Source organism: Exophiala bonariae (assembly GCF_035927105.1).
Source record: "Exophiala bonariae strain CCFEE 5792 chromosome Unknown scaffold_35, whole genome shotgun sequence".
In the NCBI taxonomy this organism is placed as follows: domain Eukaryota; kingdom Fungi; phylum Ascomycota; class Eurotiomycetes; order Chaetothyriales; family Herpotrichiellaceae; genus Exophiala; species Exophiala bonariae.
Window position 1 is genome coordinate 131,073 of NW_027042510.1, and position 21,867 is coordinate 152,939.

The following is a 21,867-nucleotide window of genomic DNA, read 5'->3' on the forward strand; positions in this document are numbered from 1 at the left end:
TGGGGGTACCTGCGGCGGCCACTACTGGTCCCAATCACCTTAGCTTACGCTATCCCCTCCACCAGCGAGATTGCAAATGAGAGAAAAAAAGCATTCCACCAAGTCTTCTCTGATATGATGACACTTCTGACACATGCACGACGCATCTCGATATTTGCTCCGAATGGTGGCACGAGCATTATTGCAATCGAGACGCGGAGAGCAGCTGCACACGTGTACCTGAAATGTTTGGACGAACGGTGCCTCGTAGACAAGGCAGACAGCCGAGCGGCTATCGAGTGATACTTGCGGGTGTCTGTACGAGCTCTTAGAGGTCACATTCAGGGGCATCATAAATCATCTTTAGGTGTCTAATTTAGGTGTCTACTAGGTAGAAGAATGTCTATAACGTAATGCACAGGTTACCACCGCAGTCTTCACGCACGGTCAAGCTTGCGAGTCGTCGTTCTGAAATCACTCTTATCCATCAAACAGCCAACTCCCTGTCATATACTAGATTACACTGTTACTTGTGCGAGATACAACAGTACATAAATCTCACCACCATTATCCGCTCCCCTGTCCCACTTTATCGATGAAAGGTGCCAATCTATGCTATTGATTTGCCGGTCTTGTAACATCTGCCAACTTTGACCTTGATTCGTTCAACATCACCTCCTCACATGTCCAACCACATGGTTTCTACTCTTATCGACCAGGATCGATCTGCAATCGGCAATCATTCTCTCCCATGTCTTGCCAGCATTCATTTCAGGCCTGAAGCACATGGTTGTTTTGAATGATTCAACCGTCATCCTTAGTATCCTCGTCCGGGTAGAGACTAAGGCCGCTTTTGAATAGGCCTTATGTGATCATCTGTATCTGTAGATGAGTTCTAGATTATACCCTTCTTGATTGGCATTTTGAGTGATTCTGACAAGACCACGCCGTAGCCAAGACCTGCTATCGGTCTAGAAAATACCTAGGTACTCTTCACTCGAGATAAAGGGAGCGCAAGATGCGAAACTGGGCAGTAGTGGACAAGCAGCTGGCATACGCTTTTCGCTTTCCCCAAGCGAGCTTCGCTATCGAACTTTAGGAGGCATTTGGACCATCGGAACAACAATTAGTTGGTGGATGGTGTATGAGGAAGTGGCTCTGTACTGCGTATACCCGAGTGCTGGCGCATAGACCATATCTACTTCCACAATAATACTTCGTATTTGTGACGCTTGACTTGAGCCAAAGCCTGCCTCTCCCAGTTCCAGTCTCTTTGCCAAGATCTGAATCCGACATGCGAACTGATAAGAGATATTCTGCTGGCGCGATCACCACCAAAGGCATGGCTAAAGTGTAGGATGACACGAACTGTGTTGTTTTTGGCTTGAGAGTATCCTGGTCGCAATTTCCCCAGTGTGATAGTCTCTCTTGCTCATTCTTCAGTTTCTTATATCTAGTCTCCTTCGTCGTGCTAATTGCTGGTTGTGCTGGGGTGGTTGCAACAGTCCCCTCCGAGCTGGCGATGCTGGGAGAGACTTTCAATTACTCTCCCCCCTTTCAACGACATGGACTGCGCTCTCGCCACTCGACAGAAATGAGGGGCGCGCTGTTGTTGAGTATGACGATGGCACCATACCATCCTGAGCATATACTTGTCTTCTAAGATTATCGACGGGACGATGGATCAGATCATAAATTGTTCGAAGCCTCTGAGAGCTGGTCCAACGAACCAGCCGCACTGCTCGAGAACGGCGGCAGTCATTGCATTATCAGAATGTCTGGTGTATCTTGATATCTGAGGCCAATGGATGCTCTAGCGCCTGCAACTGATTAGTACCTGGCCACACTCGCCTACAGATGCTGTGCTATCTCACCTGTTTGGCCGTCAAGCGATGAGTACTCTCATAGCAAACCGTTCTTTTGATGAAATCGACGACTACATCGGATGCTCCTGGAAGTAGATCTTGCCACAACCGTGCTTGGAAGTCTTTGAATCGCATCTTCCCCCAATCGGGATACGTTTTCGCCGACTGGACAACGATTAGTCAATATACCCATACGCGTAGTGAAGCACAAATACCGGCCAGCGCTCATCATCAGGCGTGCCCAACGTTGAGAATATTGACTTGATCAGACTCAACTCGCTCCCCAATGGCCCGGCGTCAAACAGTGGTGAGTGACCCTCCCTAAGAAGCTCTGCCACTACGCAACCTGCGGCCCACAAGTCCAATGATGTATCGTATGTTCGGTTGCCGAATAAAAGTTCGGGCGGACGATAGCATGTTGTACCGACATCGGTGATCTTTGAATCTGCAGATTCGGAATCTCTGTCGTCAGGAGACCAAGCGATGCCAAAGTCTGCCAGGTAAACTGGACCCTTCATTGTTTTGAGAAGAATGTTTGATGGTTTGACATCTCGATGAATTATGCCCAGGTCATGAATATGTGCCAAGGCCTCAAAAAGACCTTGGAATACCAACCATGTTTGCTCTTTATCTAGGCGACCCGACCGCAACAGGTTTTCCAGATCCTGTTTGAGGAAAGGCATCACTAGGACAAAAACATCGCCCGACTCGCGGATTGTGTCGATTAATGGAACAACATACTCGTGTTCCGACCCTCTGAGAAGTCGTGCTTCCCTCTCGGAATTGTGTGGAGGGGCCATCATCGCCGGCCGTGTGACTTTCAATGCAACTATGCGCACGACGGCGTCCTCATCCTTGGATTGGGCCTTGTAGATGGTTGAGAACTGTCCATCTGCGTGATACGTCGCGTACTGATAGTTGCCGAAACTTGGGCCATCGGTATTCAAGATCTCGACTTCCTGTGGAGGCTCGGCTGGTTGCGCAGGTGGAGAGTCAGGATCTTCAGCCTCACCCAGTCTTGACGCGCATATTTGCTCATACTCATCCGAGGATTTTGCGGCGTGCAGAATCTCTTCCTCGAGAGCTTTGGCAGCGCTTCGCGCGTTATCAGCATCTTTCCCGGCTGCAATGAAAGCATTTGTAAATAGAACAATGTTGCCAAATCTCTCGGAGAAGCTCACATCGGGTGGCATATCAGCTTTTTAGTAATGTCCGTCTAGTAGTGTCAGTAGAGAAATCATGTGTGTGGTGTAATCTTATGGAACCCGAGTCAGCGACAGGGTAGGATAAATGTTTTTAGCAGATATTTTGTAAGTGATACGAAGAATGTGACAGCTGAGTGGCCTAGGACCAGTGTTCTGGTCAGGAGTCTCTTTCACATTCACAGTCGATGCCCAACTTTTGAACTCCGATGAGCTGTGGGTAGCTCTGATCATTACGATATGACTATTTTGCTGGTGGACTCCGATTCCAATCCTGTATCCGGATCACCAGTGGAGAAACCCCAGCCTACAGAATGGACAAGCAAAATCGAGGCTCCTTGACGTGGTTCTGGAATGATCACTCATAGTCATGGCTGATTGTCGGGGGTGACACCACTAGTTGTTACCTACCCGGAACAGACCATTAAAAACTTTTCTAGGTGCCCCCAGCAACCCACTCCCGCACCCAAATCAACCTTAGTGATGCCTAAGCGTCCTAAGCGGCTGATGCTACTATGTAATCCTGGTCCGAGGCTTGCCGTTTGGCTGCACTTTCAATGCTCTTGCCACAGCCACTGCCACTGACAGCCGTTCAGGTTCAGGTCGTTCTCCTCACGTTGCTGCTGTTACCTCGTTCTGTCTAGGTCCTACTCGTAATAAGTCGCTACGCTTCAAGGTTCGACGGAGCTCCTGCGCTTCATCTTTTTCGCACGACACCACTAGAACCAAAGTGTCTCCCAGTCCTACTGCTTCCCTCCTTGCTCTACTACACTTTGTTTCCTCTGGTCGCAACCTCAACCTCAATTCCAGCTGGGCTGTCGGATGAAGCCCGCTCGAAGCCAACATGGACTCTCTCCGGACTGAGTATCCCAATTTCCTGGTAAACCTTCTCTGTCGAACCCCGCTGGCCTCCGTACTCATCAACTGACCTTCCTGTCCGCAGGCTTCAATGCCACCCGAGCAAGCCATTACAATCTTACAAGACCGTGTTTCCTTGATCGCAAAGATAAACAATGATATTGCCGACTGGCTGCAGGTTAGCCTCATACGCCACAACTTCTCCCCACATCTTGATACTGAATAGTGGACTAGGAGCGCAGAAAAGTCGAAGAAGCATATGTGACAGGACTTCGAAAGCTTGCGAAAAGACCACAGCAGGATGGAGGTGCGGCACTTGGGTAGGCTTTCGTCTTCATCGTCATGCGCTTCTCCTCTAATAGTTCTCAAGTGTTTTTCAAACATCATGGCAGCGCATTGTCTCTGGCACGGAAAATCTAGCAGCCTCTCATGAAGTTCTGGCCAACAAGCTGGAAACAGATGTCGAAGCGCCGCTCAGATCCTTCGCCACGCGGAACCGAGATTCACAAGCCTTGTCGTCTACTCAGGGAAACCTGGCTATGCTTGCGAAGGATATCGCCAATGCTCAGAGAAAAGCTGCAAAAGGCGGGAGAAGGGCGGATGGTGCCAATTCGGCCGTCCAAGATACAACCCGCCAGTGGGATTCTCAAGCTCCTTATGTCTTCGAGCAACTTCAATCCTTGGATGAAACAAGAGTCAACCACTTGCGGGATGTCCTGACCCAATTCCAAACGCACGAGTTGGACTCGGTCGAGAAGAATCGCGCGAGCGCCGAGTCAATTCTGAACGCACTCCTCAGTGTGGAAACTTCAGATGAGATCAACTCTTTCGTGGCAAAGGCCACCGCCCAGCGTGATAGCCTCAGCAGAAGGCGTAGCTCTGCCACTCCGAGTACGAGGCCTGCAAGCTCTCACCTGCGTCCACCACCAACCCCTCCACCACCTCGTCATGCTCAGGCTGATGACAGGAGAAGTCAACGATCAATCTCAACTGCGGGCCAGGACAGGTTGGCTCCCTGTAAGTATAGTCCTTTGTTGATCATATCTGCAGAAATTGACTCGGATACTAGTGCCAGACGTTACACCACAAAAGGAGAAGACCAGTAAGTTGGGCGGTCTCAAACGTCTCGGTACAGTCATGGGCAGGCGGAAGAGCACAGCACCACCTGCACCGCATCAAACCTCCAATGAAGAGAAAAGGAAAACTCGATCATTTGTCCCCTTTAGGAGAGGAGACTCATCTCGTAGTTTCCAAGATCTAGAAGCTTCAGGTCCAGATCTAACACCAAGTCCTTCTCAGGATTACCATGTGCCATCACCTGAGAGGAGACACGAGCCACCTGCACGCATGCAATCGGAAGATTCAGTTCCTATGACTCTCACAAATGGGACTGGCCCATCGCAATCAACTGAGGCTTCCCACCTAGAAGCACCTTCGACTCAGCATGTTCAACCTGAGTCTCAGCTTCCGCCACCCATACAACCTACCATCCAAGAACCTTCGGCTCCTGCGACTCCAGCCAAAGATCCCATAGCGCAAGCCCAACGAGACGCTGCTGCCGCCGCTCTAGTTGGCGATGAGTCGTCACGCAATTTCCAGATACGTGATCAACCAATTCAAGAGGACGAAAGTGAAGCTCAAATGGCATTGAGCAGCATCGCAAGCCAATTACGAACGCAAGCGCAAACTTCTGGCATTAATCGTGTCCAAGGCAGTATGCGAGGGCGTAGAGATGTGCGAAACACCATGTTCATTCCAAATGATGCGTTGGACTCGATACCTGCAATTCCGCAAAGCGGGACCCCTCTGACAATTCCTGCTGCATCGACTTCGAACGAGAATATTCTTGCATCACCTATACAAAGACCTCCTGTAGCACCAGCTCTGCACGAGGACCATGGTGTTGGTTCCGATACGACTTCTATCTACTCGTCCAGAAGTCTCGGTGGACCTACAAACCATGCTGACTTCCATGACCCGGGACTTAATGTTTCTGTCCTCGAAACTGTTCACTCATGGTTCACTGAGTCCGGTGTGAGCAAAGCATTCGTTCTCGGAGAAATCGCATTTGCATACAATACGACAGGTGCGGGCGATGCTGAACACGAAACAATCCGCCTTCAGCACTTTGAGCTTCTTGATAAGGTAGCTGCCAATCCAATATACCTGACACAGATCAAGGGCGGTGGCACGGCATCTGCAGAAGAACAAGCAGGGACCTATACCATCGCCACCTCACCTATCCGGAGACCTTCGCCGCTAGTGGGACTCAAATATCAACTACATCTTGAAGATACCGCTTTGGCACAATACAGCCCTGTGTTAGTCACCCCAGCATGGCAGATCGTTGAGGGTCAAGTCAGTGTCATTGTTCTGTACAACCTCAACCCTTTGTTCGGCAACGAGGCGATCAACTTGAAGAACGTTGTGATTAGCGTCAACCTCGACACCTCCGGCGAAGGAACAGGGAAAGCAGTCTCAGCGATGATGTCTCCAACCTCGGGTGCCAGCTTCAAACGGAGAACATCTGCAGTAGTGTGGAAACTCAACGATCTTACTATCAAGGCAGAGCAGGAGAGACTACTGGTGAGATTTGTGACTCAAGGAGGCTTAGCAAAGAAAGGTACTGTCGAACTGAAATTCGAAATACCCGGACGGACTGCATCAGCCATTGGCGTGGAGAAAATCTCTCCACCAAGTGACAAGGAGAAGGAAATCGACCCATTCGCTGACGATGGCGGCGAAGGAAGTAGTGCTCGGGGCAGTGCTGACGAAAAGAGATGGGAATTGCTCCCGGCACGAAAGAAACTGGTCAGCGGGCGATATACCGCCAGCTAAACTTGTCTTTCTGCTCGATACCCGCCGACCAAACTTGGCAGTAATGAGGAACCCGGAATCTAATACGCCGGGAGTTGTGCTGCAATGGGGGATCAACACACCAAGACTGTATAGATGACTGATCTACCACTAGTTTACTTTGTCCTTTAGCAAGGAGTGTATGTCAAAATTGATTTCGTACCGAAGATGATCTCAAGATTCAAATTTCACCAGTGGAGTAGGGAACTAAGACAAACCGATCAAGAGAGGATTGGAGGGGGAAACAAACCGTAGAGCCCAGCCAGACTGTACCAGTGTATGAATATCCCATCAGCGATAAACATAAATGATCCAGTATCATCTCCCTTGTTAAAGGTCGGCCAGTTATCTTCCGGCCGTATCATGTAATATGGGGTTCTACGACACTCCGGCTACCACGGATACGAATTTGCAATGTCTCCATGAGCTTAACCTCTCTCTGATGTATCATACATTTCTACTGTGCGTCCTGCATAAGAGTCAGACCAAGTTCAAATCGCGTGACTAAAGGAGTCAGCGCTGGTGTCACGAAAACTTTATTTCTCCTATTGAGTTTGACTCAATAGTCTAAGAAGAAGAAATGACCCCAGAGTGGTAAATAGTTCATTTCACTCTAGACTCAGGTTGACTCACTTAGATGGACTTGAGTGGAATGGAATAGCCAAATGAAATGGGTTTCGAATTGACTCGATCCGCAGCATTTAGATCTAACCTACTTAGGTGTTGAGAGATAGATGTGATAATTCCGAAAACTGGCACTTAGCAACAACAAGGCTGTACTAGTATATACAGTAGCATTTATTTTCATTGACCACAGTCAAACTCTCAGTCAAGAATCACACAGAGGCGAGTCAAAACATTGTGGAGTGGGGCTGTAAAGGTCTTCCCTTATACTTTAGAGTATATTAGCTTTCGTTATTATACTTTCAGGCCTTGAACGTGGAGCATAATAGTGACAGCGTACAGAACAATGACCAATGATTATAGTGGTGGACAGAATCCAAACAGCGAGCTCTCTGCTATCACTATATAAGGATCCTTTCCACTAGAATTGGCTTACTATCAAATCATTCCACATACACATCGTGAATACTTCTGGTCTTTCATCTACCACTGACAGGAGAATCTTATACAACAAAAACGAAACACTTGATCAACTGGTGCTTAAAAATGTCACACCCAACAGGTGTTGAGTCAACCCTTCCAGGGCTCCCAGCAGAGATCCGTTACAATATTCTGGAAAAATGTACCAATATCCACCAAAATCGAGTTGAGAGACGATTTTGGCGAGAGTTGGAAACTGCAGAACTCAACTCCATGGTTGACCGTTATTGGGGCTCTCGACATAGTGATAATGAGTACATGCTCAACGTTGACTGCCAACTAAGCTCCGCACTCATACTCTCGAGCAAGGAACACTACCACGAAGGCCGCAAGCTTGTTCAAAAGATGAAATTTGTCCAGATTGACGGATGGGCGTATTATGAACTGAAGACGCTATTCGAGTATGGAACAATTCCAATGTGGAGTGACCAACCAAGTCTGCATGAACACCCCCAGTTTACCCAAGACTTGCCTCCAGGCCCTCATGAAATTGTGCCGATTATGACTTTATCCAAATCTCCTTTAACAGGAAGAACTTTCTTCATAAGCATGGAGGATCTGTCTTTTCTTTGCAAAGTCATTTATGTTTCTCGCATACAGTACCGACACTCTGCTAAAAGCTCCTCACTTTCTTTGCATTTTACAGTTCCACAGGAAGGAATTACTCCTGCATTTTGGGGCCTCGAGACTGATGAGGAAGTCAAGGCGTTCCTACACAGTGGCATTATCAGATACATCCGTCCGTGGATCACTCAGGCATTCTTGGGGAGCGAACTCGCATCACCCATTGGAGACATCGATGCGACCGTCTCCTCTCAGCCTCTTTCTCGTCGGATGAATCACTTGGAAGCTTGGATTGTTGAAAACGCGCAGCGCCCCCCAGCACTCCAGTTGGACATTGAGGTCGACAGACTTATTTGGATGTTTGACAATGCTCTGTCGAAAGTATCACAGGCTGAAGAACTTGTCACTATGGAAGATCGCTACGTGGATGCTATCAATCTCTATATTGAAGCAAAAGACTTGTTCCGCCATGTTCGTGCCCAATGGCGTAATGCCCCGAACTTGAGAGATTATCGGTACATGTTGACGACGTACGACCTGTGTTGTATCCGTTTGATGTTAATGACAGATCATATAACCGCCGAAAACAGATTTGGGACACGCAAAGCAGTTACACAATGGGCTTACATCAATTGCGTGGAGCTCATGAGGAATTCTCACAAGCTCAAAACCAGGTCTCGAATTCTACTCCGGAAAGCGCAGCTACAGGTTGACATGTCAGTATTCCCCGACCAGACCATCGCCAGTAATCTCGGTGCCTCGATCTACGCGATGTTGAAACGTCGGAATCCAAAATGGAGCCACGGAGAACTTCTCGAAGCCATCGACGACTTCTACAAGACTGGCGGCGCCAGTCCTCCACCAAAAGAGTGGGAAGTGGGTTGCAGCCATGGCGGTGGATGTTTGGAACCCGTCGACGAAGCAGCCTCAGACTCAATCGTTCAGCGCCAGCCTCGTGTGAGCAAGGAAGAATGGTTGTACAAATTTGAACTTGTGAAGGAGCTCATCAGAGGTCCGCCCACGGCAGCTCCAAAGCTCGCCGATCATGACTGAAGTGTCAGGTCAACCACGGTTCTTTGAACGGGATGGACATTAGGTAGCTTGATAGACCCTCATTAATGTCAAACCCTATCAAGATGTCCAGCAACGACTCATCCATCTAGCGTTCTAGTTAGCGGCGTAGAATTGCATCTGAGCGATCTATGAAATCTGAACAATGTAGTTGTGTAGGTAGTGCAGAACAGTCATCAGTTGTCTTACTTGTAGGTAGGCAGATCGGTAGATGGATATATTAAACAAATCGATTTCGCTTCTCTGATCGATTACCTTACAACTTGGACCTATGAAATTAAACTCATCGCAGAAACACGCCAACGCGGGTTCCCTTTCACTCGCTGAATAGACACCTTTGGTCAAAACGGGGGGGGGGGAGAAACTGAATGTTAAAGAAACAGAAAGAATGCCCATCGGAAGTACTTGTACAAGTATATCAATATAAAATCGTTGCATTCGTTGGCAGGAATGTCGGAAATCATTGCTGGTGGCTCCATCCTCTGGAACTTTTCAGAAGATGTGGCATGGTGAAGGAGATTCGTTCGGACATGTGTTGCTATGCCGCCTAGCTATTTGAAGGCCGAAAAATGGGCTTGTGTCATGACACGTCCTTGAACTTGACGGTTTTCTGGCACGTCTCGCCGTCTTCGTGTTGGTGATATCTGCATGAATTGCCTTCGGTCGGGTCGTCGAAAAGCGAGCCCCCAGAGCCTTGTTTGATGGCATTGATTACATCGACGGCGAAATCGGGCGACACAGCCAAGCATTCCCGATAGGATGTCGCGTCTTTTTCTGACGCAGGGTCCATGATCTGTCGTGCGGCGATTCGGCTTACCAGCTTCCGGAAGGGCGAGTCGGGGTGTGTCTTCTCATAGATTGGCCTCATCTCCTCCGGACCCGGAACAAGTCCTGCTTCATGACACCCTCGGCGGAACTGATCGATCGCCTGGTTCTTCAGGTCTTGTAGCCCGAGTGTGTCGCACAGGATGTAGAGCTTCTGGCATGTGAAGGCGTAGTCCCATTTGACGTCCTTAGGCATCCACGACACGTCGTCAATTTTCCCCTGGTAGAGCCACTTGACGAGGAGCTCGAACGCGCCAGGATCCTCATCGCGCAATTCTAGTTTGCCATCGATTATTCGCTTGTGTTCGCCATTGATGGTGAAGGACTCGTCGAAGAACTGCGCATGGTAGATGAGGAGGTTCTGATGGAGAGTCCACTTGCGTGCTTCGGCTCCGACATAAATATCGAGCAATGGGCCGGACAGCAATCTTTCGGGCGCATGGTCAGCGCAAGCCGCGCACGAATCCAGATTGAAGTGGATAGTGTTTTTGATAGATGAGATGTGTGTGTATTTAGATTGTAACAGGAAAAGGCGGAAACTTACTCCGCAAACGTCTTCGCAGATGAATCGCCGATGTTCTCTCGGGGCATGTCTCGTTGAATTGAGAGGAGAAGTGGTGTGCGTGAGGTGATGGTCAAGGTGGAGGTGGAGGTAGACGTTGATGTCGTATCAGCGCGCGCTTTGCCTTTGGACTTTGTTCTCGCCTGCGAGCAATTGAGCAGTCCAAGAACATTTCCCATGCGACATATCGGGGAGTGTATTCGTGTACATTCAAAGACGTTGGGTCATTGGTCTTATGTTGAGCTATGCTCCCTGAGGAATGATGGTACAAGTTTGTTTGTTGGAGTGGACCGTGCAGTGCGGAAGGTATCCCCAAAGAGGGGTTGAGGGCTGCTTAAAAGACTTAGTGCCACTAAATCAACGCTAGAGCTTTAGCTGTATACTAGTCTGTTTTTGGTAAGGCTTAAAATCGCGTGGGGGGGGGGGGGAAGTCGCGTCGCGTCTAGCGAGGTTAATTGATGGATTCCAGACATACTCGACACTCATTCAATGGCACAAAGGTTGAGATTCAACCAGCAAATAAGCAGTATTGCGGGATGACATCGACATCCAAGCCTCAAGACCTCCAACTCATCTGATCCCGACCCAATCGACATCCCGAGCATCTACATCCGTGAGGATTCCACCGCAAAAACGAACTTCCAGAAAACCAACAATGCAAACATAGACAGCGATATCGCTTCACCTGGCTTCTCTGACGTGCTCTGCACCTCATCTCCTCCCAATATGACTTTCTCCTCCTCGCCAGTACTCTACCCAGCCAGTTCATCGCCCCAAGCGGCCGTGCCGAGTAAGAAACGCCGACTATTTCAGCCATTCCCAAGCGCACCTCAACCCCATCTGAAAAGACCCAAAATTGTTGGAGGATTCCTGCAGGATAGCGATGATGAAGACGTTGAAGGCGACCCCGTGACTGCAAATGCTATTTCCCAAGAAAAGCCGCCTTCCCCTTCAGCAGCATCGATTCCACCTGGACCTGTGGAAGAGGTGGACCTTTCTCCACCAGTATTCTTACCCGCCCCTCGTCTCCTTTTGAGAAAATTGCCAGCAAAAACAATCAATATACAGTCAGCCTCTGGTGGAGCGATAGAAATTTCCATCCGACAGAAAACAGCCATCCTCTCATACGAGCAAATCATAGCTCAAAGATCAACAACTGCTCCAGGACGAGCAAAGAAAGCATACTATGGAATTGATATACATACACTTATGGACGAGGCCAAAACTCAACAACAGTTGGCCGAGTTCGCAAAGGAGAGTAAGAAGCAAAACGCTTTGGTACTGCCAACCGTTGAGGTTCCAGATCAACACCCAGCGTTGACTGGGAAGTCAAATTACACCCAAATGTGGACGGAGAAGTATCGAGCGAAGAAGTTCACAGAGCTCGTTGGTGATGAGCGAACTCACAGATCTGTACTCCGCTGGCTGAAGTCGTGGGATGACCTCGTCTTCCCTGGAAGTTCCAGGCCAAAGCAGATCAAAGTGTTTGACGAGAAAGACCAGTTTCAACAGCAGCATAAGAAAATTCTTCTTCTTACGGGCCCTCCCGGGCTTGGAAAAACCACCTTGGCTCATGTATGCGCCAAACAAGCTGGATATGAAGTATTAGAAATCAATGCTAGTGACGACCGAAGCAGAGACATTGTCAAAGGCAGGATAAAAGACGCACTTGGTACCGAGACTGTTCGTGGCATCAAAGAACAAGGAAAGGCTCGAAAAGCTGGACGACCTGTGTGTGTTGTTGTGGATGAAGTTGACGGCGTAACCACTGGCAACAGCTCATCTGGTGGGGAGGGTGGTTTTGTCAAAGCATTGATTGATCTTGTACAGACTGATCAACGGAATTCTTCGAAGGAAGGACAAAGCCAGAATGGCAAGGGAGGAAAGAAGAATCGCGACCGCTTTCGAATGCTGAGACCATTAATATTGGTTTGCAACGATGTCTACGCCCCCTCGCTGCGACCATTACGAACATCCTCGATTGCTGAACTTATCCATGTGCGGAAAGCTCCAATCGACAAGGTAATATCTCGAATCAAATTCGTGTTTGAGAAGGAACGCATATCATGTGACAATGACGCAGCAAGACGGCTTTGTGAGATTTCCTGGGGTCTGGCTATGCGGAAGCAGAGAAGCCAGGGATCTAGAGGAGCTGGTGAAGGGGACATCCGTGGTGTTCTTGTTCAAGCAGAGTGGCTCGCACATAAGCTACGAGCGGGCGGAGAAAATACTAGATTGACGAGGAATTGGCTTGAACCTCATCTAGACAACTCTCAACAAGGACAGAAAGGACTGGGACGTGGTGGTGTCCGGGAAGTCGTCGAACGAGTATTTGTGGAGGGTGCTGGTTTACCAAGTTTGCCTACGTCTGTCTCAGCTGACGACGCAAGACTTATTGCTGAGTCTAACGCGCAACCAATTGGTGTTTCGGATCTTCGAAAGCGCGCCGCCATAACTGCTCTTCGAGAAATGGTGGATACTTGTGGCGATCACGATCGGTTGATGACCGATTGTTTTGCAGCTTATCCGACCCAAGTTTTCCAAGATGATGTTCAACTATCGAAACCCAATATGGGCTATGAATGGCTTCATTTCCATGATCGCCTTTCAAGCCGCGTCTACTCCGGGCAAGAATGGGAATTGACTCCGTATCTCAGCACAAGTGCCTGTGGTTTCCACCACCTATTCGCCAGTATGGATAAGGGCAACAAAGCATGGAATGAAGAGATCAAGCCGGAGGTCGAACCTGAAGACTTGCACCCTTTCAGTGGACTCAAGGCTGACTTTACCGCCCACGAAGCAGAGAAGCAGAGCCGAACCCTGCTGACAGAACTTCAATCAAACTTTTCCGGATCATTGTTGAGACTCTTTAGTTCCGTGGACGTAATCGCACTGGAGTTGGTACCAAACATCGGAAGAATGCTGGCCCCGGACGTGAAGCCTGTGGTAATTGGTGGCTCTAGCGGCTCTGCAAGCATTGCAAGCGTGAGAAAAGAAACGGAAAAGCAATGTGTTAGGAATGCTGTCAAGACAATGCTTGCGTTGGACGTGTCGTTTGAGAAAGCAAGAGTGGAGATCGAAGGTGGTGGAGCGCACTCAAATGCTGGATATATCTACAGGATGGAACCGTAAGTCGAGACTCCTCTGTCCATTGGTCTTGCCTTTACTAATGCATTTCAGTCCTCTTGATGAACTGCTCAATCTTCATCTACACAGATCCTCACGCTCGATAGCACCAATAAGGTATGCGGTACGTCAGGTTCTGGACCAGGAACTCAGAAAAGAGAAGTTGCTTCAGAATAGTCTTGCTCGGCATGCTCGGACCTCGACAGAGACGCGCAAGAACACTACCCATGAAGAGGACAAAGAAAATACAGACCCACTTGCCAAGGCAGCTCAATCGCTGTCAAACGATGCAGGCATGAAGCGAGACTTTTTTGGTCGTGTGGTCAACGATGTAAGACCTATGTCTGCTGGAAAGAACACTACGAATGGACAGCCAACACGAAAGGAAGAAGGAGGTCGAATCTGGGTTTCTTTCCATGAAGGGTTTTCAAACGCTGTCAGAAAACCGATCACACTGAAGGAACTTATTGACAGTTTCGCGTTGTGAGGTGTGACACAGTTTCAGCCAACATGATTGCACTGTCGGCTTGTTGTCAAATGCATAATAACTAAACGTTGCCAGCGTTGTCAACGTTGTTGAGAGTGATTGGTATCGGATTCAAATCTACTGGGACTGGCAGGAAAACCCGGGACATCCCAATAGGAAGCAATGTAGCTCCAAGCCACAATAATCAAAGCGGGGAGTGGTGAAACCCAGTGAACAGCGAACACGACGAGTGTGAAGCTGTTCCACCTGATTGGAAACCAAGCTATTGTGTACGCCCAAATGATGAATCGAATACGTACATGAACCAGCGTTCTACGACTCCAGAACTATATTACCTCCGCAATTCCAAATTCCACAATGTCAGCCTTATCCAGCAACCTTTCCCCCATCATCCTAAGAGTTCTCGTCCCCGTTATGCAGCAATGAGACTTCTCAACATCCAAAGCCTAAAGTTGGAGGAGTTCTTCGAACCTGATGTCCCGGCTTATGCAATCTTGTCCCATCGGTGGGGGGAAGGCGAAATCACCCTTTCCGACATGGAAACCCGAACTTACAAGTCCAAGAAGGCGTACTTCAAACTCGAGTTTGCTCGCAAGCAAGCCGAGGACGACTGCCTGCAGTACATTTGGATAGATACCTGCTGCATTGATAAGAGCTCCAGCTCCGAGCTTTCAGAAGCAATCAATTCTATGTTTCGTTGGTTCCAAGAGGCTGAGGTGTGCTACGCTTTTATGTCGGATGTCTTGATAGAGCCCCAGGACGAGGACGACATTTTCAAGTCGTTCGCTGAGAGTGCCTGGTTCACTCGTGGCTGGACACTCCAAGAGCTCATTGCCCCCGAGAAGGTGCACTTTTACAATGCGAGTTGGTCCTACATTGGCTCTCGATATTCGTTGTGCTCAGAAATAACTCGGATCACTAAGATCAACACTAAAGTTCTTCGAGCTCGTCAGAAACCGCTCGAACAACTTCTTTCGGCATGCACGGTCGCTCAAAGGATGTCTTGGGCAGCACATCGGAAGACTACGCGTATTGAAGACCGAGCTTATTCTTTGATGGGAATTTTTGCGGTCAACATGCCTTTGCTCTATGGTGAAGGCAAGAGAGCTTTCACACGCCTACAAGAAGAGATCCTGAAGGTCGGGTCAGACCTCTCTGTTTTCGCCTGGCAACAATGTCGCAGCGAGCGAACGAACCAAAGAGAGCTTTTTGCAGCTTCTCCTGACAACTTCGAGACGTGCACTGATGTCGTACACTCACCGCAGCTCAATCAGCCGACGGGTGACGATGTGACCTTGACGATGACCAACGTTGGCCTCAGGATCGATAGACCACTTGTTGCCAGTGTTAGACAAGATGTCCCAACACGGAGAGGAGACCTTCTTCTCAGTCTGGAATGCAGATATGCGCGAGATGTGACAAGAATCATCGCGCTGAAACTCGAACCCTCTGGGCCCCCATCAATGTTCATACCACATCCACATCAGAATTCCGATGAGCAGCAATCTCTTTGTCATGTTGGAGGTCAAATAGATGAATTACGCCTTAGAACAATCGACCTTCTACGCCCTATTCGCTCATCGTCGAGATGGCCTTTCTTGACCATCGCACGTGAATTTGTACCTGCTCGATTGAGTCATCAAGCTGCAGCTACCATGCATACTCACGTTTGGGTCGATTTACCAGACAAGACCATTCCCAAAGCCTTACGAGAGCAGTATCAATGGGAATATCTCTCTTGCCATCCCGAACGTTACTGGAATCTCCGGAATTTGACGTTTAATCTGGACGACGCCATTTCGGATACGATTGGTGTTGAACCACCTCCGACGAGTGGTGGTAGCCGTTGGGTAGGCGGTGCTTTGGCTTTATCAATCCCATGGACCTCATGCCGGATTGTCATCTTCTTCGGGCAGAGATTCACAACTATGGATGCAAGAGAGAACATTCTGTTCAAAATCTTACCATATAACCCAGACACATTCCCTCACCTAGATGAAGCATTCGTTTGGACAGATGTGGTAGACCGTGTACTCGATATCCCACCAGCACATCAGGCGGTAGTGAGACTGAGTAACCTGAGGCGACCAGGTATCCTCATTGCACAACTCAGTGTCGCGACCCAATTGAAGGTGGTCGATCACGGGTGTGAGCAACCTTTTGAACTCGACTCAGCCTCTGGAGCTGCTTTGAATACAGACCCTGCTCAAAGACGGATTTTCATGGACTCTGAAAGCTCGAGAAACGATTTTGTGCCTCTCCCATGGCTAGCGGAATCGTATATCCCATTTTGCGAGGTTAAAAATTAGGTACAGTTGGGTTAAAAAATAATCTGTGTTCTTGGTAGCCATCAACCCACTCATTCGACATCTTCAGCCGAGTTATTGAACACGAGGACATTCTGCGCCCTGGATTCTGAGATTTACGAGCTTAACTATTCTTGAGCAGTCTTTCAGTCGTCCTCCTGGACGACAACTCCTGAGAGGTGCAAGACTTGCGAAGCTACCAATTTACGACGAATCTAGAATCTAATGGTCTATCCCAACGGAGCAGTCCCTCGAAAAGAAATGTACCCATGCCACGGTCGAATTCTATAATTTCAAGCCTTTCTCGATACCTTGCGCTATGACATCTACTGCGTCCTTATTGACGCTCGTTTTACCCGCAAGCTGAGGTTGCGGCAGTAAATGTAGAAATATTTCACCCAGCTCTCGTTGGGTCTTCCACAATCTCTGTTGTGCGACCACCTGCTTCGCGATGGGCTTGTCCGTTTCACTGCCCGCGTTCTCCTTGGTGATAGCTTTGGCGTTCTCAATCAATTTATGCAGCGCAAGTCCTTCTCGTACAAGCACGAGATCGGATTCTGAGAGGCTCAAGCTCGGACAATAGTCATTGCCACCGTCGCCAGCATACACTATTTGAAGGTCCTCAACCTGGTCTAGATTCAGTTCTTTCCTGGCCCTTTGCAAGATACCACTTTTACACATGTTCGCGGGACAAGTACGGGGACAATCATGGGGCGAGGATATTGTCTGGTATGGTTCGACTTGAATAGCATCCCCTTCTATCCAGCTGCCGGGATTCGTGTACACCATATCGAAAGTCCCCTCCTCGACACCATTAGCTTTCAGAATCTCGTCGATGAAAATCGTATTGGCATCAGAAGCAATAATGACCTTGATCGACGGGTCTTGGCTCGAGTGCAGTGCACGAAAGGCAGTGATGAGAACAGGATCCATTTTCACGCTGTGGAGGCATTTGAGAACATCTTGCTTGGAGTACCCTTCGCTCTGGGCCAACTCGGCGAGCTGACTTTGCATGATCTGTGTCCATGCCATACCCTGCTCCTGGCGCAGAGAAGCGAACCGTGGCAAGAGCGCTTTTCCATAGGGGAGATCCCGAAATAAAACGAGATCGGAGTTGACATCGATGAGTGTATGATCGAAGTCGCAGGCTACTAGCAGGGTTGCTGGTGCCTTGGTAGAAGGATCTCCCGAGGAGATCGAACCGACCCCCATTTTAGACTCTAAGATATTATGAAATGAATTGTGTTTTGTGGAACAACTATTCGAGCATTTACGATACGTCTAGGCGAGATAAGTTCGATGAGTCGAAAAAGCGCGGGCATCGAGGCTGTCAAAAGACATTCCATTAGCTCCCGGGTTAAGGTATCTAGCGTCGTCATAAATAGCGGTATGCGGATATAAGCTTATCTTTAGCAGGCACTAGCGCAGGTTAAGTGATAACCCACTGGTGACGTCGGGGAAGTGTCTTTCACATGGGTTGGTCCGAGGTACTTTGTGCACCTTAGCACGTCCTCGTCCTCCTTAGTTGACTGCGCTTTGGTGCGAAACCGCATGTGCTTCTTCGAGTCATAATGGCACTTGGTTCCTAAAGACTTGTCCAGAATCCAATTCATCTCCGCCACTGATCAGAGACAGACGCATCATGGCGGTGCAATCCAAACTATTACCGCCGCCGCGGACTGTAAGGCAAATCGTTTCTGAGTTGACTTCTCTCTACCTCAAACATCGCACAAAGATCTCAAGAACGGTCTACATCACGCTGGTCGTCGCGCTCATCCACCGAGTCTATAATGCCATCGCCGAGCAGAAAGCCGCCCTTCGAAGGCAAGCCGAGCTGCGTGCTCAACAAACTGCGAGTACTGGAGATTCAGACGCAGCGAACAAGGAGCATAAGAAGAAGAGAGTGGAAATAAACAGAGAGTTCTTCCGCAATTTGTTCCGATTGCTCAAAATCGTCATCCCTGGCCTTCGGAGTAAAGAACTGCGTCTCTTGACCAGTCACAGTGTTTTCCTTGTCTTACGAACACTCCTGTCACTGTATGTCGCAGAGCTGGATGGCAAGGTCGTTTCTGCACTGGTCAAAGGTCGGGGACGCGACTTTATCCTGGGTCTTGTGTGGTGGATGTTGGTTGCCGTGCCTGCGACTTTCACAAACTCAATGTTGCAATACCATCAGACCAAGCTTGCACTCTGCTATCGCACGCGACTCACCAACCATGTTCATGAGAAATATCTGGACAACATGACTTTTTACACACTCTCGGCATTGGACGACAGGATAAAGAATGCCGATCAGCTCATAACAGTGGATGTCTCACGTTTCAGCAATTCTCTGGCAGAGTTATACTCAAACCTTGCGAAACCAATTCTCGACATGGTCATCTATAACTATTCCCTGTCAAAGTCTGTTGGTGGAGAAGGCCTTTTTGCCATGGCCTTACTGGTACAGGTTTCCGCAAACGTAATGCGAGCCCTTACACCGCCTTTCGGCAAATACGTTGCAGATGAAGCAAGACTAGAGGGTGAATTTAGATTCCAACACACTAGACTCATCGATTACAGTGAAGAGATTGCCCTCTACGCTGGACATGAGGCAGAAAAGGATGGTTTGGATAAGGGATACTTCACCTTGATCAAGCACGTCAACCGCATTCTTCGAAGGAGATTCTACCATGGTTTCATGGAGGACTTTGTCATTAAATATTTCTGGGGTGCCCTTGGTCTAGTTTTATGCTCGCTTCCAGTCTTCTTCAAAATCCCCGGCCAAGCCTTGCAAAATGCAGGTGATCATACTGAGAGTTTCGTCAAGAACAGACGGATGTTGTTGAGCAGTTCTGATGCCTTTGGGCGCCTGATGTTCTCATACAAGGAGATCACCGAGTTGGCAGGATATACTTCCAGAGTCTCTGGACTTCTGGACGTTATGGATGAAGTGTCCGCTGGTCGATTTCAGAAAAAGCTTGTGAGCTCAGCAAGCATTGAAGAGAATGCTCTTGTTCTACAAGGCCGTGGTACCGTGGAAGAAAGCGAGAACATCGAATTTACGGATGTACCGATCGTCAGTCCAAATGGAGACGTCCTGGTAAAGAAGTTGACCTTTCACATCAGACCTGGAGACCATTTATTGATTGTCGGCCCTAATGGTTGTGGTAAATCAAGTCTGTTCAGGATCCTGGGTGGACTGTGGCCGGTGTATGGTGGAAGTGTGAAAAAACCAAGTTTCGAAGACATTTTTTACATTCCTCAGCGACCTTATCTCAGCAGAGGAACTCTACGAGATCAAATCATCTATCCGGATTCTCTGTACGAGTTTCGGGCAAAGAACGGGTCAGAAGACGCCCTCCGAGAAATCCTTGCTATTCTCGAGATTGAGTCGATCATCGACCGTCCCAACGGATGGGACGCCATCGAAGAATGGAGAGACGTCTTCTCCGGTGGCCTGCAACAACGCATCGCAATGGCCCGATTGTTCTACCACAAGCCAAAATATGCAATCTTAGATGAGTGCACAAGCTCAGTCACAATGGAGATGGAAAAGACAATGTATGAAACAGCCAAGGGCTTAGGCACCACATTGATGACAGTGAGCCATCGCAGAAGCTTATGGAAGTATCACAGTGTGATCCTTCAATTTGACGGCCAAGGCGGCTATGTGTTCAGTGAACTTGATGCTGAGCGCAGAATTAAGCTTGAGGACGAGAAAGAAGAACTTGACACAATGCTGCGTGGAGTCGAAGGCTGGGAAGCCAGATTGAAAGAACTTGAAGCTTGATTGTCAGCCTTGTCAAGGTTTGGGCACCGTTGTTTTTGTGCTCTATCTCAGTGGGCTTTGCTTGTGCCGGGCTATGAGACGTCCGTCTCAAAGACACCTTTGACCAATCGCAACCACCCGACCTCTCCTCGATGCAGGGCAGACAGTTCATTCGATCTACCGGGGCTTCGAGCTACGAAAAGTAACGTGGAAGATATCCTTCCAGGTAACTTGTACATTGCGATTAGGCGCTGTGGATGTCTGGAAAACGGTGGGTTGCTTTCCACGACAGACGACCTGGACAGAATTCAGGCTGCGATCCGAGTCGCGTCTTTCGTCAAACAGACGGCCAGGTCTTCCGATCTTTGCGTGTGCCTCCAACTTTCCTCACAATACGCCGTTCCGTATTGTTGAGGTCTCTGTCCCACTCTAGATATGTGCTAAGAAAGGCCAAAAATTCTAGCCAAATCTCGGCGTATACTACTCTTGCCGAGGTGAGGATGAGCTCTGGCAAGCTTGAAAAGGCCCAGAGAATTCAATCGATTGAGGTCCAACTTCGCCATGCCAAGAGTCAGCCTTGTTGAGTAGCCTCAGGTTTACGTCGGCCAGATTTTCATGCAAAGCAAGGAGCCATCAGCGAGGCAGCAAGCTCATATCTGCTGTCTCCCATTGAAGTTTTGGTGTCATATGGCCATACAATATAGCTCTATGGTATTATAATCTGAACTCTACTGGTCATAACTCTCATTACACAATACCTTGTCTCCACCTGCATTCAACTTGTTTTCGTGGTTCTAGTACCAACGCTTCGTACTTTCGCCCACAATAAGTATCAAGGCAAGCCACTAAGACTACAGGTCATACGATATTGTCACTGGGAGGGCTAGCAGACACGGCACTCGAAAGATTTTTCTGTGGTTTCCTCGGTGTTTGCCAAAAACCCTCAAGCACGCCATCGGCACTAAGTGGAGAGTCGCGATGTTAACAGGTCGGTTAAACCAGCACTCCCACGGCATAAAGTCCTCAAAGTCCTCTGTTAATTTTGTCTCGGTTCCGAATGGCCACAATATACCACTCACTGATTAAGCTTGCGGATTAGGATGATAAGCACTTTGAACTCGCCGTCCAATCAGCCTTGTAGATGTCCGGCCTTGTCTCCAACGTTGCATATCTAAACCCGTTGAATTGAAGATCGTACCACATGGCTCTGCAGGGTTCATGGTCGTCTTTATCAAAGAGGATTGCGTGCTTGCAGAAAATACATGATGGTTGAAAAATTTGAGGTCGTGTTTGTTGGTAGCGGAAGTGCTT

The 21,867-nt window shown here is 48.7% G+C and overlaps 8 protein-coding genes across 8 annotated transcripts; 5 read left to right on the forward strand and 3 right to left on the reverse strand.

Moving 5' to 3' along the window:
- Positions 1-1,748: 1,748 nt before the first annotated feature.
- Positions 1,749-3,037, reverse strand: LTR84_009011 (uncharacterized protein; the record flags this gene model as incomplete). The annotated part of the gene is made up of 3 exons (XM_064852553.1): positions 1,749-1,799; positions 1,854-2,009; positions 2,060-3,037. The coding sequence occupies 3 exons, from the start codon at positions 3,035-3,037 to the stop codon at positions 1,749-1,751; spliced, it is 1,185 nt and encodes a 394-aa protein (XP_064701260.1).
- An 853-nt stretch (positions 3,038-3,890) lies between these two features.
- LTR84_009012 (uncharacterized protein) lies at positions 3,891-6,742 on the forward strand (the record flags this gene model as incomplete). The annotated part of the gene is made up of 5 exons (XM_064852554.1): positions 3,891-3,926; positions 3,990-4,082; positions 4,139-4,224; positions 4,275-4,921; positions 4,974-6,742. The coding sequence occupies 5 exons, from the start codon at positions 3,891-3,893 to the stop codon at positions 6,740-6,742; spliced, it is 2,631 nt and encodes an 876-aa protein (XP_064701261.1).
- A 1,188-nt stretch (positions 6,743-7,930) lies between these two features.
- On the forward strand, positions 7,931-9,481 carry LTR84_009013 (uncharacterized protein; the record flags this gene model as incomplete). The annotated part of the gene is made up of 1 exon (XM_064852555.1): positions 7,931-9,481. One exon carries the CDS (start codon positions 7,931-7,933, stop codon positions 9,479-9,481), a length of 1,551 nt encoding a protein of 516 aa, XP_064701262.1.
- Positions 9,482-10,079: 598 nt separating this feature from the next.
- LTR84_009014 (uncharacterized protein) lies at positions 10,080-10,915 on the reverse strand (the record flags this gene model as incomplete). Its single annotated transcript, XM_064852556.1, has 2 exons — positions 10,080-10,752; positions 10,869-10,915. 2 exons carry the CDS (start codon positions 10,913-10,915, stop codon positions 10,080-10,082), a joined length of 720 nt encoding a protein of 239 aa, XP_064701263.1.
- A 697-nt stretch (positions 10,916-11,612) lies between these two features.
- LTR84_009015 (uncharacterized protein) lies at positions 11,613-14,499 on the forward strand (the record flags this gene model as incomplete). Its single annotated transcript, XM_064852557.1, has 2 exons — positions 11,613-14,014; positions 14,067-14,499. 2 exons carry the CDS (start codon positions 11,613-11,615, stop codon positions 14,497-14,499), a joined length of 2,835 nt encoding a protein of 944 aa, XP_064701264.1.
- Positions 14,500-14,921: 422 nt separating this feature from the next.
- LTR84_009016 (uncharacterized protein) lies at positions 14,922-16,808 on the forward strand (the record flags this gene model as incomplete). The annotated part of the gene is made up of 1 exon (XM_064852558.1): positions 14,922-16,808. The coding sequence occupies one exon, from the start codon at positions 14,922-14,924 to the stop codon at positions 16,806-16,808; it is 1,887 nt and encodes a 628-aa protein (XP_064701265.1).
- A 282-nt stretch (positions 16,809-17,090) lies between these two features.
- On the reverse strand, positions 17,091-18,017 carry LTR84_009017 (uncharacterized protein; the record flags this gene model as incomplete). The annotated part of the gene is made up of 1 exon (XM_064852559.1): positions 17,091-18,017. The coding sequence occupies one exon, from the start codon at positions 18,015-18,017 to the stop codon at positions 17,091-17,093; it is 927 nt and encodes a 308-aa protein (XP_064701266.1).
- Positions 18,018-18,447: 430 nt separating this feature from the next.
- On the forward strand, positions 18,448-20,577 carry LTR84_009018 (uncharacterized protein; the record flags this gene model as incomplete). Its single annotated transcript, XM_064852560.1, has 1 exon — positions 18,448-20,577. One exon carries the CDS (start codon positions 18,448-18,450, stop codon positions 20,575-20,577), a length of 2,130 nt encoding a protein of 709 aa, XP_064701267.1.
- Positions 20,578-21,867: the final 1,290 nt, after the last annotated feature.